An 18,047-nucleotide genomic window follows, 5' to 3' on the forward strand; every position below is an offset into this window, starting at 1 on the left:
GGCCTCGGCCTGGGCCTGCGCTTGGGGCTGGGCCTAGTTCGGCGGGAGGAGCTGTGGGTTTCTGTTATCCCACCGAGGTCAAGCCTGGGCCTTTGCAGGGTTTGTGGCCCTCTCTTCCCGTAGCCGGGCCGCGGTAGGGTTGTAGGTGTGGTGATCGTAGCTGCAGCCAGAAAACATTCCCCCCCCCCCGCCTCCCCTCCAACACACTCTGGGGCTGAGGGGGGTACCATGGGGCTTTGGGGGGCTGGAGGGGTCACCCCCCACACACCCCAGCTCCTCGGAGGGTCTGTCAATGAAGGTTACACTGCGCTTTCAGAGAGCCCTCGGGGTCTGTCCAGTCTCCCTGTGGAAAGGTTTAAACCAGGCAAACCTGCCAAGCCACCACTCTCTCTTCAAAATTTATTCCCGTAATTGTTCAAAAACAGTTTATATTTAGGCATTTGTGCGTTGCGGTTTCTGCTTTTCTACTAATTTCGTCTGTTTTGTTCTTGAGATGTTTTCAGCAGTTTATGTTCTCGCCTTTCATCTTGACGTTTACTTTGTAAACGCTTGGCTACCAACTGTCCTTACCTGGTCTTCAGGGAATACTGCAATGCCCAAGAGGAAAAGATTAACACATAACACCAGCAAATTGCTGCTTATGTTTGTCTGGTGTAATAGTTACAGATTTAAACTGTAGGATTTACTGCTAATTTGCTATTAAGAAGGGAATATTGCAGAAACATGTAAAAATGGGTGAATTTGAACTCCTGAACATTAAATGCTTTGTTTCTTCTTTTTTTTAGGAGGAAACATTAATATTAGGAAATGGCAGAAGCAGTTTTTCATCCCCCAAGAAGGAAAAGAAGAGTTTTTGAGTCCTATGAATCTCCCTTTCCTGTGGATGTAGGTGGGAAGGACTTCAGAATATGCCAGGCTGAAATCATTAACAACAATGTTATTGTCAGGAACCCTGAAGATATTGAACAGCTCTACAACAAGGTGGTGTACACTGTTTGCATGTTATTTTTAGTGTTTTAAACATAAGTTTTGAACTAGTTATGAGAAGCTAAGCAACAAGCTTTAGGCAAAGCTTAAATGCTGCAGAATTTCAGATTGTTTTTGGTTTTTTTTTCAGTTGATCTTGGCAGTAAACATTTTCTATTTAGAAAGAAGTTAATTTTTGTCAGATGATATAATAAGGACTTTTCCTTTTCTTTGAAGGGCTATTTTGGGAAAGGTATCCTTTCAAGAAGTCGACCAGTGTACAGCATTTCGGATCGTTCCCTGGTTACTAAGTGGCAAGGTAAATTGTGCCCATTTGTATGTCCATCACTATTGTACTTTTCACCTTTCTTCACTCATTTCAGATATATGTGTATAAATCACACACAGAAAAATCATCTCTCTTCTGGGTCAGATCAAGGATCTCTGTCTCCCCATACCTGATGAAGGGCAGTACAAGATGCCTAGGAAAAATATGAAAAAAAGAAACATGTCGATAGCTCCTTAGTGCATTCTCCAGGCCTTCACTGATTTCTTGCTTAGAGAGTCTGTAACCAAAGGTATCATCCTTGGACCTCATAAAAATGTCCAGGTTTTTTTGGTTTTAATATGAAGAATATGTGAAATTTTTAATCGGTTTATAGCCACTTACATCTGCTCTGCTCCTGGTTGTTTATAGACTGTCATTCTTTATTGTCTTTTCCATGGCAGTTAAGTCTCAGTAGACATCGCTGGATTTTGTCATATCCCTCGGTAATTGTTTTTTTATGGGCTGGAGAAAAGTAGTGCATTTAGTTGTTCCTCTTGTGCAGGCTGTTACTTCTGTACCTTTTCTAGTTCTGCTGTGTCCTTGAATACAAGTGGGACTAAAATGGCACAGAGTACTGAAGATGGGGGTAATTGCTGGGCTGCAGGTTACCTCAATGATCAAAATCCCATGAAAACATTTTCATATTGAGGAAACAATGTATGATTTTTCTTTATACAGGTGCTAATGTAAACTTGCCTATCATTACATCCAAAAAGTAAGTTAATTTGCATTAATTTATTCTTGTTTTTTTATGAAACAGATTATTCTATTTTATATTTTTTCTTACTGGTTTTTAGATTGTGGGCTGTATAAATGCTGATGGCTTGCTTCTATTTCTTTTCTTTGTATTTAATTTATAAATTGCATTAGAAAAACTAGAAGTCAGGTAGGTGATATTCAGCATGGTTTTTCATGTAAGCTTGCAGGTAGGAATTGCTGAATAGAAGCCAATACTGAGTGCATGCATGGTAGTATGGGTAATTAATTCCTAATAATATCAGGCATAATAAACCTGTTTCTCAGCTGAGAAGGAAAAAGAGAAGGTTCTGAGGCAGGCTGTTTAAAGTAACTCTCCCATTTCCTTGTTGAATTATTCTAATGTGAGCTGACGCAGCTCTTGACTTGTATAATACATAGATGTTTTACTTTTGTTTTTTTCATAGTCTCTACTAGTGTTCCTAGTTTGTACATTTATCAAAACAGTGTCGGACCGCATACTTGTTTTGCCTTACTTGAATAGTATATGAATGAACTGTAAGAGTGTGCAAATTAGTTACTGTTTGCTTTAATCTGATGATAATGCTAAAAATTTTACTTACATTTAAAAGTTACGCGTCTTCAGTCCTTAACTATAGTTAAGAGAAACAGTAGCAATATTACTACTGCTGCTACTACGGTTACTACTATTTGCAGAAACCCTTGTCATTCTCTTTGCTCTACTTTGTGACAGCTTTGTATGCTAGCAAATACAGCTGAGCATCAAGGAAAGTGTAATTATATTGGTGCAGAAAATGCATCGTGATCTGTCTCAGCAGAGATCTGTATGTGTAAATTATGTGGTAATTAAATTGTAGGACAAAGAGGAGTATTTTTTATAACAAAAACTACAGTACTGAATTATATAGCTTTATTATGAGACTTCAGAGGGACTTATATTTTGTGTTGACACATGAAATCTGCATTTAATTGTCTTTGTAGTTCTTCATTACCTAGTCTGTAATTGCTGTGTTAGGATTTTGCTTTGGGAAATAAAGAATATTGTACTAGAGCTGTCCAGGTTTGAGTAAGGACAGCTGTGCTCAGCTGCATGTAACTTTCACAGAATGCAGATCAATGCCTTCAGCTGGATATTCATGTTATCTTCCAAGGAGAAATAATTGAAGGGGCACTGAAAACGCCATCATACTGGAAAAAAATTAGAAATATTTGCAGCATGTAGCTAGTATCTCACTGATAGGATTATTCTTATTTCTCAGAGTGTGAGGGTTTTGGTCAAAACCGATGGTAGTTTCTGTTAAAGATTTGGTTTCTGTTAAAGCTGGTGTTTTTGCTATGCTATTGCTGTTTCAAAGACAGTTAAAACTGTGTTTTGAAGATACTTATGCTGGTGTTTTTGCTATGCTATTGCTGTTTCAAAGACAGTTAAAACTGTGTTTTGAAGATACTCTTCTCAGTAGTTAGCTGTATAACAGAAGAAGTGTGTGAGAGCTCTGTGTACAAAGTCTTGTTGCATGCTTTTATTCATGCTAGCTTAGACACCTAGCTGTTTTTGCAGGGAATTCAGGTGTAAGGCCTCAGTGGGAGGAGGCAGTGGGAGTCCTGGTGAAGTTCTTGCTTCTTGAAACTGTGTAGTCCTCAATGCATGGTTCTTGTGCAACATTGGTAACGGTGTTTGTTGCTGCAGAAATTTAAAAGGCAAAACAAAGCCAAAGAAAGTAGCAGAATTTTGATGTTCAGTGATGTCGACTGCAGCTTCCTGATGACTGGAGGCCTATTACATTGTGCATGTTGTATTTTGCATAGCAGTTACTGGGGTGTGTGTTCAGGTTTGTTTTGAGAACTGTGCTGAATCTTCTTTTTTTCAAGACGCTTGTTTTTAAGATGTTAATTTAGGACTAAAATGCCCTAGAACTTCTAATTTATTTTACTTGTTTACTAGGTACCAGCGTCATGTTCAGTGGGCTAAAAGTGTTCTGCAAGAGCAAGGATTTGATGACTGCTCGGTTACCAAAATTCTTGAAAATTACACTAAACCTCTTGAGCTGCCATGTTTGGAAGAGGATGGAGCTGAAAAAAACGGTAATAATTGCAGCAAAATGGGCCCAAATACAGAAAATACAGAACTTTCCAAGCAATCTTCTACAGATACTGGAAATGCAGTAGCCCTAAGTTCTGAGAATCAGAACAAAGGCTACAAGAAAGCCTGTTTGGAAGGAGATCCAGCATTTGATTCTGTGGCTGTAAGTGCCTCTAAAGAACAGGAACAAGGTGGCTTGAAAGAGATAGCTGAAGTGTCTTGCCAGAAGCATGGTCTTCTCATGCAGAGCAACTGTGAGGCAAGGGAGAACACTGAGCAAAGATCTTGTGAGATGATCAAGTCAAAAGAATATGCTCCAGAATATGTATTGGTGCAAGAGGAAGAAGAAGGTAGCTTATGTCATGAAGATGATTCTGCTTGCATGCAAGAAAATGTAAGGATAAAGAGTATCCTAATCTTTCAGAAAAACTGTATCATCAGTGCTATTTTCAGAATTCAGGTTTTTTTCCAGTTTAAAGTTTTAGTAATACAGTAATTTTTTTCTTGTAGCCTGTCAAGAAGGAAAAATTAGTATGCAGAAGAAATCCATTCAGAATTTTTGAATATTTACAACTCAGCTTGGAAGAGGTATGTTTCAAGTACAGCACAAGTTGTTTTACTTTTAATCTGAAAAATAAACATTCATCTATGGTACAATGTAATTGAATACATGTTACTGAAATGCAGGGTTCTACTGTGTCTCCTAAGTAATTGGATTGTCTTAGTCATTCAATTTATTTTTAATAACCTGCAATAATTATATAGTACAGTTTAAAAAAAATATGTAGGTTCCAACCTCATTTGCTTTAGATGGGTAATCCCACTAACAAAGAGACCAGTGATAGGAGTTAAATATAGAAATACAAGGAATATAACATTTATATAAATCCTGCTTCGATTGTTCTGCTTCTAAATATATTTATATGTGTGAGTTTTAACTCTGTGCCTTCAGGAGTCTACAGCACATGCATAGATTTTTTGTAGTGCCGTGTCAGTTGAAATTTAAAGGCCATGAAGACAAATCTGAAAGGAAACTTTCAGCAACTTTAGGATTTGTTTTTATTTGACTTTAGGATTCTTGTATAAAATTAATTAGAGGCTTTGTTCTTGCGTGGAATATAAACTCCAGGAAGAGTCTATCTATGAGCTAAATTTACTCTGTTTATTTTTTCAGGCTTTTTTCTTGGTGTATGCTCTGGGATGCTTAAGCATTTATTATGGTGAGGTAAGAGATTCTATTAATTTTGGATGACTGGGGATACCATTAGTTTGGATATGTTTTGGTCTGAAATTTTTTACCTACTATGGCAGTATTTTGTGTTGTTAACACCAGAGTAATTAGGAAGTATTTCTTAAAAATAATGATATATCTGTTTATGAAATACTGGTCTGAAAGTTTTGTTTACCAAGGCAAATACAGCTATGTACAGCCTTTTTGGAAAGAAAGGTTTTTGTTGTAACTTAGGAAATACAGGGAAAGCAAGTATGGGAGGCATAATATGGTGAATACTCTCCCTTTCCTGAAACAGAAAAATTCCTTGGAGTTTTAAGCATTATTCTATAAGTATATCAAGCTACCGTTAATGTAAGGACAAAATAATTGAAACCTATTGAAACCTATGCTTCTAGTTTAAAATTTGTCAAATTTTCCTTTAAACAAGGGCATTATGGGACTGCTTGTGAAATGGTAAAATAAATCACTAAATGGACGAAGAAGTTTCTCTCTTTATATTTAGGGATTCCATATTTTATTGTCTGAAGTCCATGCTCTTTGCAGTGGGCTGGGGTATTTGATGTTTGGCTGTTACGGTCTGCTACACACAGTATTCTAGATCTGCTGTAATATTAATATAGTCACATTAATGCCTTTGGTTGGGATTTTTAGGAGCCCCTAACTATTTTGAAGCTATGGGAAATCTTCAGTGAAGTGAAGCCCAATTTTAAAACGACTTACATGGCCTATCACTACTTCCGCAGCAAGGGCTGGGTCCCCAAAGTGGGACTGAAGTATGGAACGGATCTCTGTGAGTAGCTTCCTTACAAAAAAAAATGGAATCATTTGCATCTGACTTCTTTCCAGGCAGTGCAGGACTCCAGTGCCAAAGCTGAATTCGATAATGAGCAGCTACATGATGGGATCAGGCTTTGCTACTTGCTGTTGTCAAAAGGCATCTTTGGCTTCTATGGGTTAGCAATAAAGTTAGGGGGAGTGGAGTACAACGTCACCTACCCAGTAGCTGAAGAGGTAGCTCAAAAGGCCCGTTGTTTTTCCTCATGGGGTTAATAATTAATACAGGATTGCACTGAAATTCCCTTCCAAGTTTCCCTACCCCCTCTAAACACGTCTTCTGCAGTATTAATATGACAGTCTCTGGAGTAGCAGGTTTGCTTCTAGATCCCCATGCACATCAAAGTCCATGCATCTCATTATTTATCTAATTCATCTCTCATTTAATCAAAGCTGGACTTCTGCTGAACTTACTGCTATGACTTTTTTTCTGTATGGGTTATTTTGGGGAGGGGAGCAAGGGGAAGGGACTTGCTTGCTAATGGTAAGGGTTTTATCCTTACAGAAATAATTAGTGGTGTCCATAATCCCTTGCTAAGTAATTCAAGAACTACACTCAGCTCACGTCAACGTAAACAGTACAGTAATGCCTGTTGTTACAGGAAAATGTGCATAAAGGGAAATGTTTTTTTTAATGGTACGTGCAACCCAGCAGGTGTTTTAGTACTGCTGAAGCAGTTTTAAAGTTGGGGTTTGTGCATTTAAGTATGTTGAGGTTGTCCTGAGCTAGGCCTTTAGATCAGTGTGAAGGTTTGGCTGAATTCAACATCACTGGTGTTAGTGCTCTGGGTTGTAGATGGGGTTTTGCTATTGATCACCTGATGTATAAGGGAAATTGATGCTAGTCTGTTCACTGTTCATTTGTGTTCTGGCCTGAATTTGTTGTTTAGCATATCACTGCCTTTGGATTTGTGCCAGGCAAAGGAAGTGGATTAGTTTAGGCTAACAGGCTTCTTATTGCTGAACTCCTCTGGCTTCTTGTTCTTTGGCAGTACCTTCTTAGAATTGATTTTACTGCAGTTGCTTATAGTGGATAATTTGCAAATCATGGTTGTCACTGGGACGAAGTACTGCTTGTCCTTTTCCTGACAGGGTCTATGTATGAGAATACCTCTTACAAGCTCATGACAAAGGGGAGAGATGAAATGTAACTCTTTAGGTCAGTTAGAACAGTCCAGCTGCGATGATTCTTGTGTACTGCTGTACAGAGAAGGTACTTTTAGTGGATCTGGTGGGCAGTATGGAAGAACTTGTGCCCTGTGCCTCTCCTAAAACTTGTGAAAAATGTTATATTTGCTTGCTTGGAACAGAAACTCAATGGCTTATTGTGATTTTTTTACACGTACACCTGGCTCAACTTCTCTTGTGAATACAGTATTAAAAGCATGAGCCTATTGCAGAGAAATTAAATTCCATCCTAAATTTTTTCCCACAGCAATTGCTAACTGTCCTCTGGCTCTTCTACTTAATCTTTTACCTGCCACTCCCCTGCCCTGTGTCACCCTATTGCTCCTATGGGGTTTTTTTGTCTCTTCCCTCACACTCTCCACTTGCTGGGACAACTTAATTCTGAGCAGAATTCAAGTGTTGAGGTTCTGTCTTATGTAATTAAACTCTACAAAATATTTGAAAATATTTATGGACCCAGGTATTAAACTCAGATAGAAACTCTGTGATTGTCTAACTAAGGTGTTTCTCTTTCATTTCAGTGCTGTATCGAAAAGGCCCTCCCTTCTATCATGCAAGGTTTGAAGCTCATATTTCTAATTTCTTCTTTTCAAATTAGTAAATTTCTCTCACACAAATTTAGTGTCTTCACTGGTTAAGCACATATTCTTCGCTCAAAACACTTTGCCAGATGCCTTCATACTGGGAATGCAAAAGCCTTTTTAGAAAAGGCACTAAATAACACAATTTCATTGAATTCGTGTAACAGTGGTAAGATTAAAAATTAAAAGCTGCAATGAGCATATTTAGCATTAATGATGAATGCACTCAGGAAAGTAAGTTGACTTAGTAATACTGACTTCTAAAAATACATGGTGTGGATAATTTATGTAATTTGGGAGAAAAATCTTTTAAAGGATGATAATTATCTTTGTTTCTTAGCTAGTCGGGTTGAGCTCCTAGATAATAAAGAGATTATAAATATCAGATTGGCATTCATAAGAGATGCTTGGCATCAGCAGAAGGGTGGGGTGGGTAAGTGACCGTAAGCATATTCACAACTTCATCCTTTCTCCTCTTTTCCTAGCAGAAAGAGACTTAAGTTTCACAACTTGCTTACTTTATACTGGCATATTGTTTAACACCAAGTTTCACGCTCTAATTCTTAAGTTTTGTGGTCTTCCAAAAATGGTCGTTTTCTTTCTCTGAATTGTCCCTTCTGCTTTGTTTTCCAGTTACTCTGTCATTGCTGAATTAGTTGATGATAATTTTGAAGGTTCTCTTCGCAGACCGCTCAGCTGGAAGTGCTTGTCTGGGCTGAACAGGACAACTGTTAATGCTTCTAAGGTAAGTGTAAGATGCTATTTTTAAAATAGCTTTGGAATGATAAATGTACCGTTTAGTTCCAAAGAACAGGCAGTTGGAGTGAGGCTGGAAAGAGAATCCTCGTGTTTCTAGCCTGCTGAAGAACATGTTCAGTTGCCAGTAGGCAAACAAGAGTGTCCTTTGTCAATGTCCAGGTAATTCTGGAAGGAACTTATTAAAGTTCTGTTCACTGTAGGAATGTTAAAAGTTGTATGAGGAACAGAAGAAAGACCCAAGGGACACTTGCTGCTTCTGTTTTTAAAGCCCTCTCCAACTACCAGGACTTCTGTTTGAACAGTGAAGCTGAAAGCTTCCAAAAGATGTCCCCTTTGATAGAGGCTCATACCTAGTGCTTCCATACTCACAGCCACGCTGCTCAGGTGGTGTGTCACAATTCTACTTTATCTTATAGCAGTATTATGCTTTGATAAGGAAAATGAGATATACAGCTCTCCTCAACTTGGTTTGCAGAAGTAGCAAACTTGGTACCTGCATTTCTAATGAATGTAAAACACGCTATAGAAAGAGATCAGTTGAAATTCATGTATTCGTGTTTTCTGTTTACCACCAGGAACTTATGTTGTGCTATCTGATTAGACCGTCTGACATGACTGAAGAAGAGATGTCAACCCCAGAATGTATGAAAAAAATTAAAGTTCAGGTGAGCAGTTATTTCTCTCTTTGCCTGTGTAGCTTTGCCTTGGGGCAGCTGGACAGCTAACTGTAAGAGTCTCCTTGAGCCGTTGCTTTGGGTTTTGTACTGCAATAAAATAACAAGATTCCTTTGTGCCGAAGAGTCTCCTTGAGCTGTTGCTTTGGGTTTTGTACTCCTAGCTGCAATAAAATAACAAGATTCCTTTGTGCCCCAAGGCGTGAGAAATGCATTGCAGCCTCTTTAAACACATAAGATCTTCTAATTTTAAGTTGCTGCTACTGTGAGTGTAAGCATTTGCATGGGGAAACAGGGATACCTGCGGAGACTGTAGGTCTCTCTCTTTTAAACTGCATGAAAGGAGAAAATTATGTGAGAGACCAGCTCATTTCAGGAACAAACACAGTCATCTACTAAATTTTCTCAATAGTCACATAATATACATCAGTTTGCTAAAGGCTTAATCCCTATCCCTTGCTGATTATCTGTACCTTTTTTTTTCCTCTCCATAATAATTGCTGTTTTTTATTTCAGGAACTGATTGTAAGTCGTTGGGTTTCTTCCCGGGAGCGCAGTGAGCAAGATGACTTTTAACTGACTGTGTAGGAAAAACTTTAAAACTTTAAAACTTTTTTTTAAATCATGTCTTGTTTGTTACCTCATCTTCTCATGATGAACCATTGCCTCAGAACAGTTTCTGTTGATGTATACAGTTGGGACGTATAAATGCTATTTAAAATGAGATATTTCATGTTTACTGGAGAGAATTTTGTATTGAAAACTGAACTGAACTGTCATAATGCATAGGAAGGGGAAAAATTAAAGCTTTGTCCCAACATAAAGTACTTGTTTTGTTTCCTTAAAACTAACAGATGTGTATCTTTGAATGGTGGCTAGACTGCAGTGGTTAGTAATTAGTATTTTTAGTATTCTGACAGATCCAAGCGTTGGTGCTGAGTAGGCACTACGGCCTGCAGAGCCATGGAACTCCAAAACCTGAGTGTCTGCCCGAAAGCCGAAGTGATGAGGGATCCAGCAGTTTTCTGGGAATACCTCCCACATTCTTCCAAGTCAAGCTTGGGAATTGTAAGGCTAACGTCAGTTTGTAGCTCAGCACAGGGTCCTATATTTCTTCAGAAACGAGGACTTAAATTTGATAGTCCTCAAATTTAATGCTAGATTTTAACTAGTTAAAGCTAGTTAAACATCAGCAGTAATTACAGTGAGTTAAATAACCTTTTGGAATACCTATGGTACTGTTTTTCAACCAAAACTTGACTTCATGGTCTTGATGAAGTTGCACCAACTTAGATTTGGGGACAGATCTGGCTGTTGGAATATTGAGCAGGGTAACACGTTAGGTGCCCACACCCTGGAATTTACTAGTCCTAAAAGTGCTTGTTTTCACAAGAACTGCTCAGAATTAAGGAACTCTTCCCAGAATGTGTAATTGTGGGTTCTTAGCAGCTAACAGCGATGTTAGGTGTGAGGCAGTAGGGAGTGCTGGGGCACCTTTCCCCATTTCAGTAAGATGTGGGCTTCACTTGGGCTTTGCAGCACAAGACTCCTCCTTGGAAGGAAAGGCCTGATCTTGCCCCAGGACCACAAGTTGATGCCCTTTGCTTTTGTTGAGGATGGGTTACTGTGTAGAAAATAGCGGCAGATTTGCTGAGCTAGCGAGAGGAGGTCAGTCTCTGTAGCTTGGCAAGTATAATTCTCAGTTTCATCACTGCTTTTTTTCTCTTTTATCTGGCAACTACGATAGTCCATACGTTGTGGGTTTTTTTCCATAGTGCACTGTTAGCTCTCTTTGCCCTGGCCTGTTGTAAAACAGAGTGGGAGGCCCTGCTGTGTGAGACACAGGACAGCGCTGAGCGGTTCTGCCTCGCTACGCCAGGCGCCTGCTATTCTCTATCTTTTTGTAAGATTTAATCGTGTAGATTGCAGGTTCCTAAATGCAGTGTTTGCTATTGCTAAGCCATGTTTGGAAAACAAACAAAACCAACCCAGCAGGTATTCAGCTGGCTTTCAAGTGGAGCCAGGAGGTTTAAGTATCAGCTACGCTGCATTTTAAGTATTGCTGCTTTAGATTCAGGCATTTGAATTCCATCTTAGCCTTTGAACAACAGGCTTCCTTCCTTCACCACGCTGTTAAGAGTTTTTTAGATTTATTTTTCCCCCCCCTGTTGTGAGAGAACACATTTGCTACAACAGCAGGGTTACATTATAGCTGGTGACAGTGACACTGTTTGGATTTTCTTTGTGCTATTTTCATACACTATAAAAGGGGGTTTGCCTCCTGGTCGCAGGAAGTTTTCCAGTAAAAATTCTGTGAACTCGGGCTGTTCCCACCAAACACAAACCCACGTTCTTGTTTACTCAGGCAGCTTAGAGTGTAAAGCCTTGTCAAGAATGCAGGAAACTACATACAGCTCAAAGTGGAAGATCTTTGCTTTCATTTAATACGACTTGTACTGGGAAGATGCAAAATGAAAACGTTAATTGCGTAACAGCATTTTCAAGCTGAACAGGTAGGTATGTGTTGACTGTAGGTGGCAAGGTGTTCTGTTTCTAGCTGCAGATGACTCTACTTCATGCTTCAGCAGCATTGTATCAAATAACTTCTGTTAAATAGTTGTACCATAGCACTGATACTCCCATTGCATTTATATTTTACCAATTAAAATACTTAAGTACTTAAATGAAGTATGGATTCTGGTTCACTCAGAAATAGCATACCGTAGTTTCTAGGAGTTGGGCGGATCGGTCTCAAGCAGCAGCTGAATCGTGCATTTCAAGCTGGTTGTTTTTATTATGTCTTTATTATTATTTAATATGCTTTTAAAGGAGCTATAACTTAGAATTTAGGAAGAAGTGGAAGAATGTGGATGGGGGAAATGTGTGAAAGTGTGGTGTGTGCAGCTAGAGAGTACTGGGGGACAGGGTTAATGCAGCTCGTGTACACTAAAGTATAAACTAGGTGTGGACAAAACCCCAGTCATTTATGATTACTTCTCTATCTTTGAGGAAACAGGAGTTGCATCTAGACTAAAGCCAGCTTACTTTGCAGAAATTAGTAGAATGGAAAAAAGCTGAAATTATTTTCTTAAACTAGAAATTAAGTAAATAAAGTGAAATTGCACAAAACTATGGACTGCAGAATTTTGATCTCAGCATACACTCCTGTGTAGTGTACAATAGGTAAAAGTGCTGTTGGAGGATCTTTTAAATTTCTTTTTGTTATGTTCTAATGTTTTAACTTGGATAAATACAGAGGAATCTGTGGCTTATTACAAATACTAACAGATACAGACACTAAATTATTATCTTTTAATACGAAGCATCTGTCTTGGTTTGAGGAGTAAATGTGTGAAATGTAAAGAAGAATTGGAAAAGAAATATATCTGGCAAAGAGGCTGGATTTATTTGTTGGTGTATTTATTAGTAATTAAAGGAAAATAACTGTGCATGTAGTGAATCTGCATTAAGTCATTGACTTTTAAAGGAAAATAACTGTGCTTGTAGTGAATCTGCATTAAGTCATTGACTTTGGATTTCAGCAGCACGCAAGCACAAATTCCCTTTTTTCACTCATCAGTAAACAAATGTGACAGGAAAAAGAAACATTGTGGTTTGCTATAGCTTAAGTTACCACAGCTCATTTGTTAAAACCCTTAATTTACAGCAGTTACGATTTCTGGTATTAAGTGTCTTGACAGAACAGAGCATATAAATGTGAATGTAAATAAATAGGAAAACATTTTTCCATATGAATAGTTCCATTATATGTTATTTCATTCAAATGTCCAAGTTCAGTTTCCTGATCCTTCCATGATGTGCAGCTTAACGTGTTAAATTAATTGTGGTTTTAAATACATTAAATAGATTGGGCATCTTAAACCCTGAGATTTGGAGTCTTTAAGGCTTCCTATTGCATATTGTAGATGTTTTAATACTTGTCATTTTCAGCTCTGGTTCTCTTGATCAGGAAGGGGTACAATGTAGAACTCATTAGCTGTTAGCTCCTGATGCAGAGTAATGTATTTGGAAGCTTTCTTTGTCTGTGGGATCACAAATTTCTCTGTAAATTCACTTTTACTCATTTGCCGTTTCCCTTGTGCGGTCAGTACACTGTTAATGAACGCCAGGGCGTATGTGTAGCAGTTATGATCATGTTCTTCATACCTAGGAAAAACATCTCGTTAGTAAGAGTTAGTGCTGATCCATTAATTACTGCGCATGGAGGAATATTTTACTGAGTGAAATAAGAAAACACATGCTCTCCAAGAAATATTGCCACTTCCCTTTAATGCTGGTGCTTCAATATATTCTATTCATTGCAAAGTGTGCTTTCCAGCCAGGGATACTAGAAACTGTGAAAATAATACAAAAAAAAAAAAAAGGGTGCCAACTTATTACAATAATGAGTTCTTATTTTTTAGACTTACTTAGCTTTTACCTTGTTAACCTTTGCTCTTCCATGTATTGTTACTCGTTATCTTGAAAACGTCTTCCTGCAGCAGTAATGCTAATTGTGTGCCACCACGTGCACTTCTCACTTCTTTCAGTGTAGCATTACCTTGGGAGCTCACTTAAAATCAAATTCTATGGCTACTACATTGGTTGATACAGTTGCTGTACGGTGTGCCAGTCAAACTCCCATTGGCAATAACTTGTGCCAATTGTGCAAGGACAGAAATACTCACTGAATAAGAGAAGCCACTTAAAATGTTCTCATTTTTCTTTCTTCTTTTTTTTCCCCATTACCCTGACCTAGGAGCACACAGCACTCACCTGTCTTTTCACTCTCAGAATGTTTCTCAGATTCTCCCAGATGTTTCATGTTGGCCACTAACAGCTTCACTAATTTATTCCATTCCCTCCCCACGTAATGCTGCTTTTTCCAGGGGCCCTGTGTAACTGTTTGATGCAGACCTGTTTGCCATTTGCCTAATCCTCAGCCACCTTCTGTAATTGCCTCATCCCATCTCATTTTCCCCTTGTTCTTCCTAGCCCTGTGACTCGCTCCTTGCCTTCCACTGTCAGTGGCTCCATGGTCCCTGTTGCCACAGGGAATCTGCTGGGAGGTTTGCCTGTCAGCCCTGGGAATTTACAGGGTGGTTTTGCAACATCTGAGGACTACGACTATCAAAAGCAACCCTGGGACCCTGAGCCCAGGTCCAGACAGTTTTCTCAACTAATTGCTAAAGAAAAATAATTGAGTAACTTAAAGAATGGCCATCAGCACTGTGCAGTGCAAAACATCTGGAAATTACATCTGGGAAGTATGTCTTTATATCCTGACAAGTAAACCCAGGATCTCTCAGTAATTCAGTCAATTAAGGTACTGTTGGTCATGGCTGTGGCCACTGTTCTTTACTGCTGTTCTTTACCATTCTTCCAGTAAATGAAAAGCAATCAGGAAAATTAGAATCAGGCTTGGCTTGAACCCAAAGGAGTTACAGGATTAGTTTAGCACGGTTCCTGTCCATTGAAAAAATAAACAGATGAGTTAATTTAACAATTAAAAAAAAAAAAAAGTTCAGTTTTCAGCAGTTTACTGGTCATTTGTGGGAAAAAGTAGGTCACTTTGTCAGGAGGTTGCAGACCAAGGAAAAACAAATAAAAGCTTGTAGAAGAGATACCATTGTTACTAAAAATTAACTTGATGTCAAAAAAGTGTTGGTAGAAGGTGGTAAGGCACTGGGAACTGTAAGAGTGTGAGAGAGACACAAATACTGTTGGCTTTACAAGTTCGTGGACATTTAAAAATTCTATTCTAGGTCAAATACTTTCATCTCCTGATGCTGGGGAAATAACACATTATCACATTATCTCTGAAATTTTATAGTCAAGCGCTTACAGAATTGCTAAAACCTGCTTTTGATTTGTTGTGGGTTTTTTTTTTTTTTGGCTTTTATATAAGATGGCGTTTGTGTTCATTAACTTAAATGATTCACAGGCCTCTGCTCGGCTGGGCTGTCTGTTCCATGTGCTGTTACTGAGGAGCGGGCCGAGGACTGGCCTTTCCTCACAACAGGCTGCTTGGTCCATCAGCAGGCTCCGTGACGTGGCAACACACGCTTTAGCCAGGCCAAACAACTCGTAACGCTGTCATCGGGCATGAAACTCAAGGAAAGCTACAAAGAAGCAAGCGTTCTCATTGGAACATGCTGGTTCAATTCAAAATATGTGGAAGTCGTTCTGTATTTAACTATCCAAAGCAATGTTAGGAACCAGCTGGAAGAGCTGGAAACCAGCCCGAGTGTGTTTCCCATTTCTGATCACTGACAACAAAGGAAGGAGTCATCTGGAGGCACGATGCGGGCAAGAATCCCATCAGTGTGAAAATGCAAATACACCTAAAACTGCTGAGACCTAGAGGAAATAGTTATAGAATTGCGCCTGGACTTTCCTACTTCTGTACTTGGCAGCTACTCTTAAAGGTAATGTTTCACTGAACTGTTTTGGGGTTTTTTTTCATGCAAAATTATTTTGTTGTTGAAGAAAACTTCCCTAAAATGATCTCTTATTTTAGAGCTTTCACATTCCAGCAGATGCTTTTGTTACTTCCGACTTAAAAATACTCTTTCTCTGTTTAGGAAGGCCACTAAGTTCCAAGACAGCCCGACAGCGTTGTTTGGACTGGTTTGGTAGAAATGCGTGTTCTAAAAGAGCAAAGCTCTGAATGAACCATAAGCCTCACAGGATCCAAAATGGAATAGCCCCATTTATCATCCCCAACTAAAAACTCCTGTTGCACCCAGCTTTTAAACTACATACCTGTGAGGAAGCCAGGCCTCTCCCACAGAAAATTCCTCTAGGAGCTTATCCCACTCCTGAAGAAGCCCAAACATGTCTGGTTGCACTAGTGGAATACTTATGCACTGTTCCCATCCAGTTTCAGCTCTGTGAATGCCCTCTTCGTTGTAATTATACACCACACCTGAAAACGAAGAGCAACAGATTGGCAAGGAATCTCCAACAAATTGGAAAATCACATTTATATCCTTTTTCTTTATTTTAAGTGGGAAAAACTACTACTAGTAGTTTTCCACGCTGCCATTCTTCCTTAGACTAGCTATCCCCTAGCTTCCCATCACTGGCCACAGAGTAGAAAATGCTTCTAATCAAAAACCTGTTCTTTTTTACAGTGTAATTTCAAATGTCTTTTCATAAGGAAAGCAACTTAAGGATTACCAGACCTCATTTTTAAACCCACAAATTAGACCACTTTTGTATTAAATAAACATCTCAAGTGAGATTTTACAAGGTGGGCCTACTCTAGGAGAACTTGATGTGATTTTTAATGTGCTTTTTTTTTTTTTTAATGTGGGGATTTATTTTTTAAATTAGGGGTATTTTTAGAATTAGCAAAAAAATTTGTTTAAGTCAACATTTCCTGAAACTTCTTTTTAAAAGTAGGCTGCGTAACTTTTTTATTTCCCTGTGTCAGGAACAGAAGTCACCTCTCAATTCCATTCTGTGCAGCTCCTCAGCACGAGAGGAGAGGTCTGTGGCTTTGATTTGAAGCTCTGTGAATTTATCTGTGGGATAAATTCTTGTATTTGAGACTTTCTGATCTTTATGTGATGCTGTTTTGTAGCGAACGGCTAAGTTCCTGGTTCTGGTACCTGCAGCAGGCTGAGGAATTATGTTCTTCAACAGCAAAGCATCGGATCCTTGGATGTTGCAGTGTTTTTAAGAGGTACCAGGTGCTGCCGCAGGAGCTGAGGTGGCTCTGAAATAACTGCCATGTAATTCAGTGATCATAGGCGGAGGGGGGAGGCCAAAACTGGGCGTACAGTCTAAATATGAGGTATGGGAGATGGGCAGTGCTTTGAAAGGCAACTACAAAGTGTTTTTGGCAGTGCTAGATTAATGGTTGGACTCAACGATTGTAAAGATCCCCTCCACCCCAGACGATTCTACAAAGTGTTTTTTACCGTGACTGTTGGTTATTCCAACGTGAAGGTCGGATTCCCCGTCGTATCCTCTGAAAGACAGAGAGTGGTGCTGGTGATGGACCTGAGCATCGCTCGGCCCTGTCTCTGTCTCACAGCAGGTGCTGCCTGGGGAGGCAAAACTCTACTGAAAACCTGGAAAAGCCGGGTTTTATTTCCAGAGCGGGGCCTGGCGGGTCAGTTCCCGGCTGGGCGAAGGCCCTCGACAGGGGGGCTCCCCACAGGCCCCGGGGCACACAAGGCGGGAGCCGCCTTCCCGCCAGGCCTCCCCCCGGTGCGGGCCCTACCCGAGGAAGGAGCCGGCGGTGGGCCGCAGGAGGAAGGCGCGGGGCTGCCGGTGGCCGTGTCGGAAGGGGCTGGGCAGGCGGAGGGGGGCGGCGGACAGCCCGGCGCCGCTCAGGGGGAGGCCGCAGGCGGGGCAGCGCGGCGGGGCCCGGCGGCAGAAGATGTCGGCGCGGCAGTGCCTCACCCGCAGGATGGCGGCCTCCGCCATGGCCGCCGCTCCGCCCCGCCTCTCCCTGCTGCTGGTGGCGGTGGCGGAGGCCGGGCGGTGCTCCGCTCTGCCCCGCCCCGCGGCCCGGCGGTGAATGGTGTCCGTGCGACGGAACCCCGCGGCGCGGCGCGGGGAGCGGCCGGGCCGGGCCGGGGCGGCGGGGGGCGGAGCGGGGCCAGGATGAGCACCAAGCAGGTCACCTGCAGGTGAGCGACCGCCGCCCCGCCGGCCCCTCACGGCCGGGGCG

At 40.4% G+C, this 18,047-nt stretch overlaps 3 protein-coding genes across 4 annotated transcripts in view; 2 read left to right on the top strand and 1 right to left on the bottom strand.

Annotated features, from left to right (window-relative positions):
- The window catches only part of TSEN2 (tRNA splicing endonuclease subunit 2), a 14,226-nt gene extending 4,041 nt beyond the window's left edge, over positions 1–10,185 (top strand). Inside the window, exons 2-12 of one of the 2 annotated variants that reach the window (XM_014951667.1) lie at positions 786–981; positions 1,204–1,285; positions 1,973–2,009; positions 3,954–4,485; positions 4,602–4,679; positions 5,266–5,316; positions 5,977–6,115; positions 7,869–7,905; positions 8,562–8,673; positions 9,263–9,352; positions 9,878–10,185. In XM_014951667.1, coding sequence (XP_014807153.1) covers positions 808–981; positions 1,204–1,285; positions 1,973–2,009; positions 3,954–4,485; positions 4,602–4,679; positions 5,266–5,316; positions 5,977–6,115; positions 7,869–7,905; positions 8,562–8,673; positions 9,263–9,352; positions 9,878–9,937 — 1,392 coding nt within the window. In that variant the 5' untranslated portion in view covers positions 786–807 and the 3' untranslated portion in view covers positions 9,938–10,185. Of the gene's footprint in view, positions 1–231; positions 982–1,203; positions 1,286–1,972; positions 2,010–3,953; positions 4,486–4,601; positions 4,680–5,265; positions 5,317–5,976; positions 6,116–7,868; positions 7,906–8,561; positions 8,674–9,262; positions 9,353–9,877 lie in introns of those variants that run through there. The other variant, XM_014951666.1, reaches the window with a different exon arrangement.
- Positions 10,186–12,849: 2,664 nt separating this feature from the next.
- Positions 12,850–17,814, bottom strand: LOC106893586 (MKRN2 opposite strand protein-like). The gene is made up of 4 exons (XM_014951671.1): positions 17,595–17,814; positions 17,290–17,339; positions 16,127–16,289; positions 12,850–13,528 (listed from the first exon to the last, which is right to left on the bottom strand). The coding sequence occupies exons 1-4, from the start codon at positions 17,798–17,800 to the stop codon at positions 13,309–13,311; spliced, it is 639 nt and encodes a 212-aa protein (XP_014807157.1). The 5' UTR covers positions 17,801–17,814; the 3' UTR covers positions 12,850–13,308.
- Positions 17,815–17,876: 62 nt separating this feature from the next.
- The window catches only part of MKRN2 (makorin ring finger protein 2), a 21,817-nt gene continuing 21,646 nt past the window's right edge, over positions 17,877–18,047 (top strand). Inside the window, exon 1 of the mRNA XM_014951668.1 lies at positions 17,877–18,006. Coding sequence (XP_014807154.1) covers positions 17,981–18,006 — 26 coding nt within the window. The 5' untranslated portion in view covers positions 17,877–17,980. The remainder of the gene's footprint in view (positions 18,007–18,047) is intronic.

The sequence above is a fragment of the Calidris pugnax genome, unplaced genomic scaffold (genome assembly GCF_001431845.1).
Source record: "Calidris pugnax isolate Ruff unplaced genomic scaffold, ASM143184v1 scaffold201, whole genome shotgun sequence".
In the NCBI taxonomy this organism is placed as follows: domain Eukaryota; kingdom Metazoa; phylum Chordata; class Aves; order Charadriiformes; family Scolopacidae; genus Calidris; species Calidris pugnax.